At 48.2% G+C, this 15,173-nt stretch overlaps 1 protein-coding gene across 3 annotated transcripts in view; it reads right to left on the bottom strand.

Annotated features, from left to right (window-relative positions):
- Positions 1 to 15,173, bottom strand: part of ELAPOR1 (endosome-lysosome associated apoptosis and autophagy regulator 1) — a 108,604-nt gene that overhangs the window by 20,826 nt on the left and 72,605 nt on the right. For all 3 annotated transcript variants that reach the window (XM_048826627.2, XM_048826626.2, XM_048826625.2), the window contains exon 16: positions 2,620 to 2,800. In XM_048826627.2, coding sequence (XP_048682584.1) covers positions 2,620 to 2,800 — 181 coding nt within the window. The remainder of the gene's footprint in view (positions 1 to 2,619; positions 2,801 to 15,173) is intronic.

Below are 15,173 nucleotides of genomic sequence, written 5' to 3'. Positions count from 1 at the left end.
CTAGAAATTAGACAAAGGCTTCTAACCATCAGAGGAGTGAAGTTTTGGAATAGCCTTCCAAGGGAAGCAGTGGGGGCAAAAGATCTATCTGGCTTTAAGATTAAATTCGATAAGTTTATGGAGGAGATGGTATGATGGGATAACATGGTTTTGGTAATTAAACATTCATGGTAAATAGCCTGTGATGGGATATTAGATGGGGTTGGATCCCAGTTACCCAGGAAAGAATTTTCTGTAGTATCTGGCTGATGAATCTTGCCCATATGCTCAGGGTTTAGCTGATCACCATATTTGGGGTCGGGAAGGAATTTTCCTCCAGGGCAGATTGGAAGAGGCCCTGGAGGTTTTTCGCCTTCCTCTGTAGCATGGGGCACGTGTCACTTGCTGGAGGATTCTCTGCTCCTTGAAGTCTTTAAACTATGATTTGAGGACTTCAATAGCACAGATATAGGTGTGAGGTTTCTTGCAGGAGTGGTGGGTGAAATTCTGTGGCCTGCGTTGTGCAGGAGGTCGGACTAGATGATCATAATGGTCCCTTCTGACCTAAATATCTATGAATCTATGAAATGGTTTAAAATCAGCAGCCCAGGACATGGCGGTAGGTTCGTCAAGGGAAGATGGAGAAATGTTGGTCGTAAGGAGTAATCTCTTTGTCCAGTCTCGCTTCCTAGGCCTCAGAGGTCTCATCCTGTGGATCAGTAGCCCGAGAGAGAAATGCTGGTGGGGAGTCTCTTCTCTTCTCCTGGCGAGAAGCACTAGGAGCCCTTGAAAACTGCTGACAATAAGTCACCCAAGGGTCCAAGTAGGGCCACTGGGGTGGTGCAAAAGCCATGGGTGGGGGCACCCAAGGGTGTCCATACCAACCGGGTGGGGCTTGACTCTCATGAGGGTAAGAGATCTCAGGAAGGCAGGCTCATTGGCAGCCGAAAGGAGAGCTTTGGACAGAATGTGGGAGATTGATGAAAAATCCCCAATCATCGTCTTCCTCTTCCTCATTGGGCAGAGGTGGCGCAGTCCTGGAAGTAAAGGAAGACTCCGTCGGTATCACGTGCGTCTCCAAGGAACAGGAGGTGATCAGTACGGGATGGTGCTGGGCTGAGCAGGGGAGATTCAGGCGTTTCTGAAAGCACCAAGTCCCTAGGAAAGGAAGCTCCTGTGGTACCGGGATGGGCAAAATACTGACGAAGTGAGACTGCAGAGGTGGCTGTGTCACAAGGTGCCGACAGTACCGGAAGTCTCATGTGTTTGGTGTACGGCCAGGAGGCGTAGGTCTGGTCTTTTATGGAGCTGAAGTACTAGGTACCGAGGCCCTAGGGGACTCTGCCAGTTGTGGTGCAGAACAGCTGGTCTTCTCTGTACTGCTCTGTTCACCTGACGGTACCAATCTTCCAGAGCCAGAGCTCTTAAAGTCCTTAGGCTTGTTGGCAGTGACGGTACTTGAGGAGCCTGCAGCCTCATGGGTCACAGACCCGTGGGTGCTGAGGTGGTCGACCTGGCCGGGGACCATCTCTTTGCGGCAAATTATCTACCATGGGGACTTGAGACTGCTTCTTAGAGATTTTTTGAGAGGATTCCACCTATTTCTTCTTCGAAGCTCTCGGGTTGTGTTTTCCCAAGGAAGTTGACGTGGCTGGCCTGGTCGGGGACCATTGTGCAAGGGGAGTCCCTGGGCCAGGGGCAGAGGTCGGTTGGAGCAAGCGCTTCATCGTAAGGAGACGCAGTTTTAGTTCCTGGCTCTTTCTGCCCTCAACTTTAATTTGAGGCAGAAATTACACTTCTGAGGAACATGTGACTCTCCACGACACCATATACAACGGGAATGTCCGTGACCGGCCGGGATAGCCTCCTGGCCTGAAAGGCGATGTTTAAATCTGGGGGAACCGGGCTTACCCTTCCCGGGTTTCACTTCCTCTGAGGGGAAAAAGTGAGGGAAAAAGGTAGATGGATGGGCAACAGTCGCTATCCCAGTAAGAATTTTTTTGTGATTTTTTTTTTTTTTTTTTGTGAACTAAAGAAAGGGAGACAAGGGATTCCAGCTACTAACTAAGGAAAACTCTCGGAACTACCATGAGCAAGAGCAAGACACAGTTATGGTAATCTCAGATCAGGCGCCTCAGTCCAAGGCGGCTGAGAAGGGACTGAGGCGGTTTGCCCACGCAGCGCGATGCAGCCCGGTGCGGGGCGCGAGGCAGGGAGGGCGCATGTGCAGGCCGAACGGACACTGCTGCCTAAAATCTCCGATCTGAGGCACGTGGGGCGCAAAGGCACCTAGGGTTAAAAGAACCTAGAGGGGGGCGCCCACGGGACACTACTCGAAGAAGCAGCAGCACGTCCTTGGCCTTACACCCAGGAGGTGCCTCTCAGTGGAGCAGGGTAGGAGGCCAGTTTCCAGACTCTGGGCCGAGCACAGGAGCTGCAGGCCTGACCCTCCCTGCCCTGCCCTGAGTGGAGTCACTGACCCCACCGCAAACCACTGCCCAGCCTCTCTTCTCCTCCCATTGCAGCAGGTGCAGGGCACCCCACTTTGCCCAGGTGCCCAGGAGCACCCCCGTGTGGGACAGGGCTGGATCAGACCCTGAAAGGCCAGTCCCCATCCCCAGACCGGGAAGCAGCACCTACCTACGACACGGTCAGCCAGGCTCACAGGCTGGGAGGACACTATGGTTTTGTAGCCCATCACATCAGAAGGGACAATGATGGACTGGCATACGTAGGAGGTGACCGATTTCGAGAACTCCGCCTCCCCATCAGGGACCCGCATGTCGGTGACGTTGTCCATACAGGTGGCCATCTTCCTTCCCTGGGGTTAAGGAGCAAAGCAGTCAGCCCCCGTGCGGTGCCAGCACTCTGCTTTCTGGGGGAGGGGGACGAGCCACACGTGGTACGGGGATTTGAGGTGAACGTCTCCGTATGGCTCTCACCATGCTTCTTGGCCCAGACCTGTGAGACCCCATTACTGTCCTGGCCTTCTGCACAGCTGCAACAGCCCATGTTGGCACTTGGGGCTATGGAGATTTCTAGGTAAAACCCACCTGCTAAGGCCCTGCATTGACCATCAAACTCATAAGAAAGTAAGAATGGCCCTACTGGGTCAGACCAAAGGCCCATCTAGGCCAGTATCCCGTCTTCTGACAGTGGCCAGTGCCAGGTGCCCCAGAGGAAATGAATGGAACAAGTAATCATCAAGTGATCCCGTGTTGCTCATTCCCATCTTCTGGCAAACAGAGACTACAGACACCATTTCTGGCCATCCTGGCTAATAGCCATTCATGGACCTATCCTCCAAGAACTTAGCTAGTTCTTTATTGAACCCTGTTATGGTCTTGGTCTTCACAATATCCTCTGGCAAGGAGTTCCACAGGTTGACTGTGCGTTGTGTGAAGAAATACTGCCTTTTGTTTGTTTAAAACTTGCTGCCTATTAATTTCATTTGGTGACCCCCTAGTTCTTGTGTTATGAGAAGTAGTAAACAACACTTCCATATCTACTTTCTCTACACCAGTCATGATTTTATAGATCTCCATCATATCTCCCTCAGCTGTCTCTTTTCCAAGCTGAAAAGTCCCAGTCTTATTAATTTCTCCTCATACGGAAGCCGTTCCATACCCGTACTAATTTTGATTGCCCTTTTCTGAAACTTTTCCAATTCCAATATATCTTTTTTGAGATGGGGCGACCACATCTGCACACAGTATTCAAGATGTGGACATACCATGGATTTATATAGAGGCGACATGATATTTTCTGTCCTATTATCTATCCCTTCCTTAATTATTGCCAGCATTCTGTTCGCTTTTTTGACTGCTGCTGCACAATGAGTGGATGTTTGCAAAGAACTATCCACAATGACCCCAAGATCTCTCGAGTGCTAACAGCTAATTTAGACCCCATCATTTTATAAGTATAGTTGGGCTTATGCTTTCTGATGTGCATTACTTTGCATTTATCAACATTAAATTTAATCTGCCATTTTGTTGCCCAGTCACCCAGTTTTGAGGGATCCTTTTGCAGCTCTTCGCAGTCTGCCTGGGTCTTAACTGTCTTTAGTAATTTTGTATCATCTGCATATTTTGCCACAGCACTGTTTACCTCTTTTTCCAGATCATTTACGAATATGTTGAATAGGACTGGTCCCAGAACAGAGCCCTGGGGGACAAGACTATTTACCTCTCTCCATTCTGAAAACTGACCATTTATACCTACCCCTTGTTTCCTATCTTTTAACCAGTTAACAATCCATGAAAGCACCTTCCCTCTTACCCTGTGGCAGCTTACTTTGCGTAAGAGTCTTTGGTGAGGGACCTTGTCAAAGGGTTTCTGAAAATCTAAGTACACTATATCCACTGGATCCCCCTTGTTCACATACTTGTTGACCCCCTCAAAGAATTCTAGTAGATTGGTGAGGCATGATTTCCCTTTACAAAAACCATGTTGACTCTTCCTCAACGAATTATATGAATCTGTCTATAATCTATATTAATCTATATGTCTGACAATATTGTTCTTTATTATAGTTTCAATCAGTTTGCCCAGTACTGAAGTCAGGCTTACGAGCCGAAAATTGCCGGGATCACCTCTGGAGCCCTTTTTAAAAATTGGCGTCACATTAGCTATCCTCCAGTCATCTAGTACAGAAGCGGATTTAAATGAGAGGTTACAGACTACGGTTAGTACTTCTGCAATTTCACATTTGAGTTCCTTCAGAACTCTTGGGGGAATACTATCTGGTCCTGGTGACTTATTGCTGTTTAATTTATCAGTTTGTTCCAAAGTCTCCTCTAATGATACCTCAATCTGGGACAGTTCCTCAGATCTGTCACCTAAAAAGAATGGCTCAGGTTTGAGAATCACCCTCACATCCTCAGCCATGATGACCGATGCAAAGAATTCATTTAGTTTCTCCGCAATGACCTTATCGTCCTTGAGTGCTCCTTTAGCACCTCAATTGTCCAGTGGCCCCACGGGTTGTTTAGCAGGCTTCTTGCTTCTGATGTACTTAAAAAAAAAATTTGCTATTACTTTTTGATTGTTTGGCTAACTGTTCCTCAAATTATTTTTTGGCCGTCCTAATTGTATTTTTACACATCATTGGCCAGTGTTTATGCTCCTTTCTATTTTCCTCACTAGGATTTAACTTCCACTTTTTAAAAGATGCCTTTTTGCCTCTCACTGCTTCTTTTACTTTGTTGTTTAGCCACGGTGGCTCTTTTTTTGGTTCTCTTACTGTGTTTTTTTAATTTGGGGTGTACATTTAAATTGAGCCTCTACTATGGTGTCCTTAAATAGTTTCCATGCACCTTGCAGAGATTTCCCTTTTGGCACTACACCCTTTAATTGCTGCAAAACTCACTTCCTCATGTTGTGTAGTCCTCCTTTCTGAAATTACATGCTACAGTGTTGGGCTGCTGTGGTGTTTTTCCTGCCACAGGGATGTTAATTTTAATTATATTATGGTCACTGTTACCAAGCGGTCCAGCTGTATTCACCTCTTCGACCAGATCCTGTGCTCCATTTAGGACTAAATCAAGAATTGCCTCTCCTCTGGTGGGTTCCAGGACTAGCTGCTCCGAGAAGCAGTCATTTAAGGTGTCAAAAAACTTTCTCTCTGCATCCCATCCTGAGGTGACATGTACCCAGTCAATATGGAGATAATTGAAATCCCCCATTATTACTGAGCTTTTTATTTTAATAGCCTCTCTAATCTTCCTGAGCATTTCACAGTCACTATCACCATCCTGATCAGGCGGTCAGTAATATATCCCTACCGCTATATTCTTATTATTAGAGCATGGAATTTCTATCCATAGAGATTCTATGGTACAGTTTGATTCATTTACGATTTTTACTTCATTTGATTTGGCTGTATTTTAAAGAATCTTTATTGAGGTTACAGGGACAAACCATTCCGATGTGTAGAAAGAATAGTAAATATGGCAGGCGACCAGCTTGGCTTAACAGTGAAACCCTTGCTGATCTTAAATACAAAAAAGAAGCTTACAAGAAGTGGAAGATCGGACAAATGACCAGGGACGAGTATAAAAATATTGCTCGGGCATGCAGGAGTGAAATCAGGAAGGCCAAATCACACCTGGAGTTGCAGCTAGCAAGAAATGTTAAGAGTACCAAGAAGGGTTTCTTCAGGTATGTTAGCAACAAGAAGAAAGTCAAGGAAAATGTGGGCCCCTTACTGAATGAGGGAGGCAACCTAGTGACAGAGGATGTGGAAAAAGCTAATGTACTCAATGCTTTTTTTGCCTCTGTCTTTACGAAAAAGGTCAGCTCCCAGACTACTGCACTGGGCAGCACAGCATGGGGAGGAGGTGACCAGCCCCCTGTGGAGAAAGAAGTGGTTTGGGACTATTTAGAAAAGCTGGACGTGCACAAGTCCATGGGGCCAGATGCGCTGCATCCGAGAGTGCTAAAGGAGTTGGCAGATGTGATTGCAGAGCCATTGGCCATTATCTTTGAAAACTCATGGCGATCAGGGGAAGTCCCAGACGACTGGAAAAAGGCTAATGTAGTGCCCATCTTTAAAAAAGGGAAGAAGGAGGATCCTGGGAACTACAGGCCAGTCAGCCTCACCTCAGTCCCTGGAAAAATCATGGAGCAGGTCCTCAAGGAATCAATTCTGAAGCACTAAGAGGAGAGGAAAGTGATCAGGAACAGTCAGCATGGATTCACCAAGGGCAAGTCATGCCTGACTAATCTAATTGCCTTCTATGACGAGATAACTGGCTCTGTGGATGAAGGAAAATCAGTGGACGTGCTGTTCCTTGACTTGACTAGGCTCCATGTCTAGTTGGCAGCCGGTATCAAGTGGAGTGCCCCAAGGCTCGGTCCTGGGGCTGGTTTTGTTCAATATCTTCATAAATAATCTGGAGGATGGTGTGGATTGCACCCTCAGCAAGTTTGCAGATGACACTAAACTGGGAGGAGAGGTAGATACACTGGAGGGTAGGGATAGGATACAGAGGGCTCTAGACAAATTGGAGGTTTCGGCCAAAAGAAATCTGATGAGATTCAACAAGGACAAGTGCAGAGTCCTGCACTTAGGACGGAAGAATCCCATGCACCGTGACAGACTAGGGACCGAATGGCTAGGCAGCAGTTCTGCAGAAAAGGACCTAGGGGTTACAGTGGACGAGAAGCTGGATATGAGTCAACAGTGTGCCCTTGTTGCCAAGAAGGCTAACGGCATTTTGGGATGTATAAGTAGGGGCATTGCCAGCAGATCGAGGACGTGATTGTTCCCCTCTATTCGACACGGGTGAGGCCTCATCTGGAGTACTGTGTCTAGTTTTGGGCCTCTCACTACAAGAAGGTTGTGGAAAAATTGGAAAGAGTCCAGCGGAGGGCAACAAAAATGATTACGGGACTGGAACACATGAGTTATGAGGAGAGGCTGAAGGAACTGGGGATGTTTAGTCTACGGAAGAGAAGAATGAGGGGGGATTTTCATAGCTGCTTTCAACTACCTGAAAGGGGGCTCCAAAGAGGGTGGATCTAGACTGTTCTCAGTGGTAGCAGATGACAGAACAAGGAGTAATGGTCTCAAGTTGCAGTGAGGGAGATTTAGGTTGGATATTAGGAAAAACTTTTTCACTAGGAGGGTGGTGAAACACTGGAATGCGTTACCTAGGGAGGTGGTGGAATCTCCTTCCTTAGAAGTTTTTAAGGTCAGGCTTGACAAAGCCCTGGCTGGGATGATTTAATTGGGGATTGGTCCTGCTTTGAGCAGGGGGTTGGACTAGATGACCTCCTGAGGACCCTTCCAACCCTGATATTCTATGATTCTATGCTTTCTTTCGCATATAGTGCCCCTCCCCGACCAGCACGACCTGTTCTGTCCTTCCGTTATATTTTGTACCCTGGTATTACTGTGTCCCATTGATTATCCTCATTCCACCAAGTTTCTGTGATGCCTATTATATGAATAGCCTCATGTAATACGAGGCACTCTAGTTCACCCATTTTATTATTGAGACTTCTAGCATTGGTATATAAGCACTTTAAAAACTTGTCTCCTTTTAGCTGTCTGCCATTACATGATGTAACTGAATGGAACTCTTCTTTATTTGACTGTTTATGATTCATAGATTCATAGATATTTAGGTCAGAAGGGACCATTATGATCATCTAGTCCGACCTCCTGCACAACGCAGGCCACAGAATTTCACCCACCACTCCTGCAAAAAACCTCACACCTATATCTGTGCTATTGAAGTCCTCAAATCATAGTTTAAAGACTTCAAGGAGCAGAGAATCCTCCAGCAAGTGACACGTGCCCCATGCTACAGAGGAAGGCGAAAAACCTCCAGGGCCTCTTCCAATTCCTTCCCAACCCCAAATATGGCGATCAACTAAACCCTGAGCATATGGGCAAGATTCATCAGCCAGATACTACAGAAAATTCTTTCCTGGGTAACTGGGATCCCACCCCATCTAATATCCCATCACAGGCCATTGGGCCTATTTACCATGAATGTTTAATTACCAAAACCATGTTATCCCATCATACCATCTCCTTCATAAACTTATCGAGTTTAATCTTAAAGCCAGATAGATCTTTTGCCCCCACTGCTTCCCTTGGAAGGCTATTCCAAAACTTCACTCCTCTGATGGTTAGAAGCCTTTGTCTAATTACTAGTCTAAATTTCCTGGTGGCCAGTTTATATCCATTTGTTCTTGTGTCCAGACCCTGCCTGTATTTTATCATTTTTCATCCTCTCGTCCTCACTAGGACATAGAGAATCTCCATTAATAGATCCTCCCCAAAGGGATGTCTCTGTCTGAACCACATGCTCCTTTGCACCTGTCGGCTTCCCCCAGCCCTTAGTTTAAAAACTCTAAGACCTTTTTAATGTTAAGTGCCAGCAATCTGGTTCTAGTTTGGTTTAGGTGGAGCCCATCCTTCCTGTACAGGCTCCCCCTTTCCCAAAAGTTTCCCCAGTTCCTAATAAATCTAAACCCCTCCTCCCTACACCATTGTTTCATCCATGCATTGAGACCCTGCAGTTCTGCCCGTCTCCCTGGCCCTGCGTGTGGAACTGGGAGCATCTCAGAAAATGAGGCCATGGAGATCCTGGACTTCAATCTCTTACCTAGCAGCCTAAATTTGGCCTCCAGGACCTCTCTTCTACCCCTCCCTATGTCACTGGTACCTACATGTACCACAACCTACATGTACCACCTCCCCAGTGCTATGTATAAGTCTATCTAGATGTCTTGAGAGATCCTCAACCTTCGCATCAGGCAGGCAAGTCACCATGCGGTTCTCATGGTCATCACAAACCCAGCTCTCTATGTTTCTAATGATCAAATCGCCCATTACTAACACCTGCCTTTTCCTAATGACTGGAGTTCTCTCCCCCGGAGAGGTAACCTCAGTGCAAGAGGATACCCCATCATCATCTGGAAGGAGGGACCCAACTATGGGATTGCTTCCCTCTGCTCCAGTTGGATGTTCTCCTTCCCAGAGACTTTCATCCTCCTCAACAGCACAGAGGCTGTCAGACCAGGGGTGGGACCATCCTACTATGTCCCGGAAAGTCTCATCTATGTACCTCTCTGTCTCCCTTAGCTCCTCCAGCTCAGCCAGTCTGGTCTCCAAAGCCCGTACACGGTCTCTGAGGGCCAGGAGCTCCTTGTGCCGAATGCATACACATGCCACCTGCCCATAGGGAAGGTAATCATACATAGAATCATAGAATATTGGGGCTGGAAGAGACCTCAGGAGGTCATCTAGTCCAACCCCCTGCTCAAAGCAGGACCAACACCAACTAAATCATCCCAGCCAGGGCTTTGTCTAGCCGGGCCTTAAAAACCTCTAAGGAAGGAGATTCCACCACCTCCCTAGGTAACGCATTCCAGTGCTTCACCACCCTCCTAGTGAAATCGTGTTTCCTAATATCCAACCTAAACCTCCCCCACTGCAACTTGAGACCATGGCTCCTTGTTCTGTCATCTGCAACCACTGAGAACAGCCTAGATCCATCCTCTTTGGAACCCCATTTCAGGTAGCTGAAGGCTGCTATCGAATCCCCCCCTCACTCTTCTCTTCTGCAGACTAAACAAGCCCAGTCCCCTCAGCCGCTCCTCGTAAGTCATGTGCCCCTGCCCCCGAATCCTTTTTGTTACATGCAGCATTTCGTGCAATAAACTGGGTAGCCCCCGCTCTGTTGCTGGACTTCTGCCCGCATTCTCTTTTTACTCCTGCGGCTGGTTCCTTTGTCGTTGTTTTGTTTATATCAAGGGGTGTTTTTGGCTTTTAAGTTTAAAGAATGTTGAGTTCTAGCCCCTGGTCACACTGGTCGCTTAGGAGCGGGCTTTGACAGCCCTGGTCTCCCTGAGTAGCCCCACCCCCTGGTTAAGGGTTGATGGGTGCTAAAAGGCTTAGGGATCACAGCCTCCTTAAGAAGCTCTCAGCTCTCAGCCTTGCCTAGCAGGCTGCTAGGCTCAGCACACGGTCCCGCAAACAAACAAAGCCCAGGGTATATTTCAAGCAAGCAGCAAGCACACCACACAGACTCATCCCGCTTGTGTGCTCAGCTGCACTGAACTGACCCAATTCTAAATGAAAGATGTGTGTGTCCCTGGCGCCACCTAGCGCCCCTGGGAGAGAGCCCACCCGTCCTGTCTCAGGGTGCCAAGCATGGTGCCTCGCTTTGTACAGGCTGAATTTCACCCCAAGACATTTACATCACTACAGGGCCACAAGATTTTGGACATCAGGAAACAAAATAAAGAACTGCTTCATTCTCAATCAATCGTCCTGTGTTTCTGTACACTGCTTACTACCCCTGCACACCAGAAGTGGCTGCATCTCAGTGGTGCAAAATGTCTGTCTTTTTCAAAGTGCTTTGGGATCCTTCAATTCATACCAAAAGATGGGTGGGATGGGGCTGTGACTGGATCTATTAATGAGGATTCTCAATATCCTAGTAAAGAGGAGATGATAGAAGTTGATAAAAGTAAAAGTAGGAACCGAAGAGAAAGTCAAATGCAAAAGAGTCCCATTCAATTACATCACATGGGCGCAGTCAGCTAAACAGTGACACATTTTATAAGTGCTTGTATACAAATGCTAGAAGTCTGAATACTAAGATGTGTGAACATGAGTCTGGTATTAAATGAGGAGGCTGATAAAACAGGTGTCCCAGAAACTTGGTGGACTGATGATAATCAATGGGACACGGTAATACCAGGGTACAAAATATATGGGAATGACCGAGAGGGTCGTGCTGGTGGGGGAGTGGCACTGTATGGGAAAGCAAGCGAAAGTCCAATAGAGTAAAAATCTGAAACGAATCAAATTGTGCTAAAGGATCTCTAGATAGAAATGTCATGCTTGATCAATAAAAGTATAGGAATATACTACTGGCCACCTGACCAGGATGGTGATAGTGACTGTGAAATGCTCAGGGAGATTAGAGAGGCTATAAAAATAAAAAACTCAATAATAATAGTGGGGGATTTCAACTGTCCCCGTATTGCCTTGGTACATGTCACCTCAGGACGGGATGCAGGGTTAAAGTTTCTAGACACGATAAATGACTGCTTCTAGTCCCGGGACCCGCAAGGGGAGAGCCAATTCTTGATTTAAGCCTTGGCTCCACTACACAGGTTTGTCGACAAAATAGCGGCGGTGTACACACTGCAATGCTGCTCCTGCCAACGTAACACCCCTGCCGTGCCGACAGCATAAAACCACCTTGACCAGCGGCACAGAGCTTTTTGCAACACAGTTAGAGTGACGCAGCGTCCGTGTAGACACTGCTTGGTTTTGTCGCCCTAATGGGTCTCCAGGAGGTGTCCCACAATGCCCATTATGACCGCTCTGGCCAGCAGTTTGAACTCTGCTGCCCTGAGGATTCAGAGATATGCGCCCCTCCCCCGTTTAAAGGCCCAGGAACGTTTGCAATTCCTCTTCCTGTTTGTTTGGGGCACAGTTCACACAGGATCTTCCCAGCTGACCACACTGGCTCTCTGCAGCAGACGTGCTCTGGTGGATCTGCTGAGCCTGGGAGGAGAGGAAGCTCTGCAGTCACAGCTTCGCTCCAGCTGTAGGAACTTTGATGCCTACGGGCCGATTGCTCCTGGCCTGCAGGAGAAGGAGCATGAATGGGACATGCACTCTTGTGCTGAAATCAAGGAGCTGAGGCAGGCGTACCAGAAGGCAAGGGAGGCCAACCATTGCTCTGGTGCAGCGCCCAAGACATGCCGCTTCGACAAGGAGTGCACACCCTCCTCGGCGGTGACCCCCTGCCAAGAGCCCCATGGGGACACGGGGAGGGAATGGAGGCAGCCCCCGGCGGACTCATCCCCGACGAGGAAGTGGTGGATGAGTAGGTGGAGCTGGAGGAAGATGTGGAGCATACGGCAGGGCTGTCCAGTGGTGTGGTGAGTCGAGTCAAGACCTCTTTTCCACTCCGGAGGGGTCTAGCCAGGCCCAGCACTCCGGCTCCGGCGCTCAGGATGCAGGAGAGGGGAGCTCCGGGAAGTGCACGGTGAGAGAAGAGTGCGCTCTCATGTACTTTGTTATATGGGAGAGGAGGGATAAGGGACAGAAATTAACAACAGAGCCTATCCATCTACTCAGTGGGGCCACAGTGGAAAAGTCTGTTAACATACAGGGGATGTCCCGGGAATCTTCCATAGAGATCTCTAGGAAACTTTCCTGTAGATATTCTGCAATCCTCTGCTGAAGGTTCCTTGGGAGAGCTGCCTTGGTTCCCTAACTGTAGGAAACTTTGCAGTGCCACCTGGCAATATTTCTGCAGGGGCCAGAGCCGCGCACAGGTGAACAGCCTATGGAGCCATTCTGAAGCTGCATGCATGCGGGAGATGCTCCCTTGCATCCTGGGTTACCCTTAGGAGTGAGATATCGGGTTTGACTACCCTAGCCTGTGGAAAAGGGTGCCAATATTCACGGCTCTCTAGCCACTCACAGTAATCCCCTTTGTAAATAACCCTTTGTCCCTTCCTGCCCTTTCCCCCTTGCCGTGTGAACTCACCATAATTGGGACTCGCAGCAACCGGTGTGCTAGCCAAGGGACACTGAGAAAGAGGTGTGTGTAACTTTTGTGATTCAAGCTCTGAGTGCACTCACAATACAGTCTCTGTTCATTGTTTCTTTGTCTTCTGCAGATATGCCCTTGAAGACCCACTCCTCCAGACCGGTGGAGTGCCTCCATCGGATAAGTCATGCAGCACTTCACAAAACAAGAGCATGGAGGGAGACAATCAATGAAAGATTGAGGCTGGATAGCCAGGGAAAGACACAGGGTCAAGAGCAGATGATAAAGCTCCCGGAGGTCCAGAAAAAGATGATGAAAGTCCCTCATTACCCTGCAATCTGAGCCCATGCCCAACTTCCTCTCCAGCCACTACAGAACTCCGGTCCATGCCTTCCCCAAACTCCCCTACCACATTCTTTGTGTGTTCCTGGTCCCTCACAGTACCCCACGCACTCCATGCCTAGGGACTGGTTTCCCAATGAAAGCTGGAGTTAGGAGAGCCCTAACCGCAAGATTGCTCCTCATTGTCATATCCTGTTTGACCAAAATGTTGTGGTTTATCTGGTTATTAAACTTAAGTCTTTGAAATAAAATGAGTCATTATTTGTAACATACATACATTGCTGGGTGCTAACATTAAAACACAGAGGCTATCGGTAGGAATATTTGCTCCTTGCAATTAATGCTCAAGAAGCAAGCTCTACAGGGGTAAGTCATGGCAGCAGGTAAACAATGCCTGGCCAAATGCATCACATACAGACACATCATTGGGAATCATTGTCAAAATGCTCCTTCAAAGCCTCCCTGATTTGTTTAATCTCCCGCTGCTGCCCTTGTATCTGGCTGCTCAAAATCAGCAGCCAGCCAATCAGCCTCAGCAGCCCACCCCTGGGTAAAATTTTCCCCCTTCATTTTGCAAATATTATGTGGAGAACAGCAGGCCACAATGACCATCAGAATATTTTCCTCACTGAGGTCTAACCGGCCAAAAAGATAGCACCAGCAACCTTTTAATCAGGCAAAGGCCCATTCAACGGTCATTCGGCACCTGCTGCGCCTGTTGTTGAAGCACTCCTGGATGGTGTCTAGGTTCCCGGTGTAAGGCTTCATGAGCCACGGGAGCAAGGGGTAGGCGGGGTTTCCAAGGATCACTACGGGCACTTCCACACCCCCCACTGGAATCTTCTGGTCTGGAAAGAAAATCCCACATGCAGCTTTCTATACAGTCCAGTGTTCCAAAAGATGCCTGAGGATAACATGCACCTTCCCGGACCATCCTGCATTGATGTCAGTGAAACAACCCCAATATTCCACCAAAACCTGCAAGACGATGGAGAAGTAGCTCTTTTGGTTGATGTACTCCATCGCAAGACGGCCAGGGGCCAAAATTGGGATATGTGTTCCATCTATCGTCCCACCACTGTTAGGGAATCCCATTGCCTCAAAACCATCCATTATTTCCTGCACGTTACCCAAAGTCACAGTCCCTCTTAGCAGGAGGCGATTAATGGCCCTGCACACTTGCATCACCGCAACCACCACGGTGGACTTTCCAACTCCAAACTGATTCACAACTGACAGGTAACAGTCTGAAGTTGGCAGCTTCCACACAGCGATCACCACTCTCTTTTCCACAGTGAGGGCAGCTCTCATTCTGGTGTCCTTGTGCTGCAGTGCTGGGGCGAGCTCTGCACACAGTTATGGGAAGGTAGCTTTGCACATCTGAAAGTTCTGCAGCTCATCATCCCATATCGCTCCCACCACACAGTGCTTGTTTCCCAAGCCCAATACCAGTGGTCCACCATGGCAAGCTGTTCTGTGAATGCAAGCAGCACTCTTGAATTATTTGTTTCCATGGCAGTCAGCAGGGCAGGCATTACCAATTCACTGTCTGTTTCACAGCTCATGAAGTACTGCAGGACCAGCCGCGTTGTGTTCATAACCCTCATCACCAGACTGGTCAGCAGCTCAGGATCCATGCTGTCAGGCAGAGATAGTGGGTGTACAGTTTACAAGGGCTGCTGAAAAACGGCACAAAGTAGGAAGCCCATGGAATGATGGGATGGAAAGAACTGCATTATGGGACAGCGAGCATGTCCTCACGATGCACTGTGATCCATTCCCAGAGCTCCCAGCAGCAGAGGGTGACAAAGGGTG

This window comes from Caretta caretta, chromosome 21 (assembly GCF_965140235.1).
Source record: "Caretta caretta isolate rCarCar2 chromosome 21, rCarCar1.hap1, whole genome shotgun sequence".
Taxonomy (NCBI): domain Eukaryota; kingdom Metazoa; phylum Chordata; order Testudines; family Cheloniidae; genus Caretta; species Caretta caretta.
This window is presented reverse-complemented; position numbering and strand designations above follow the sequence as displayed.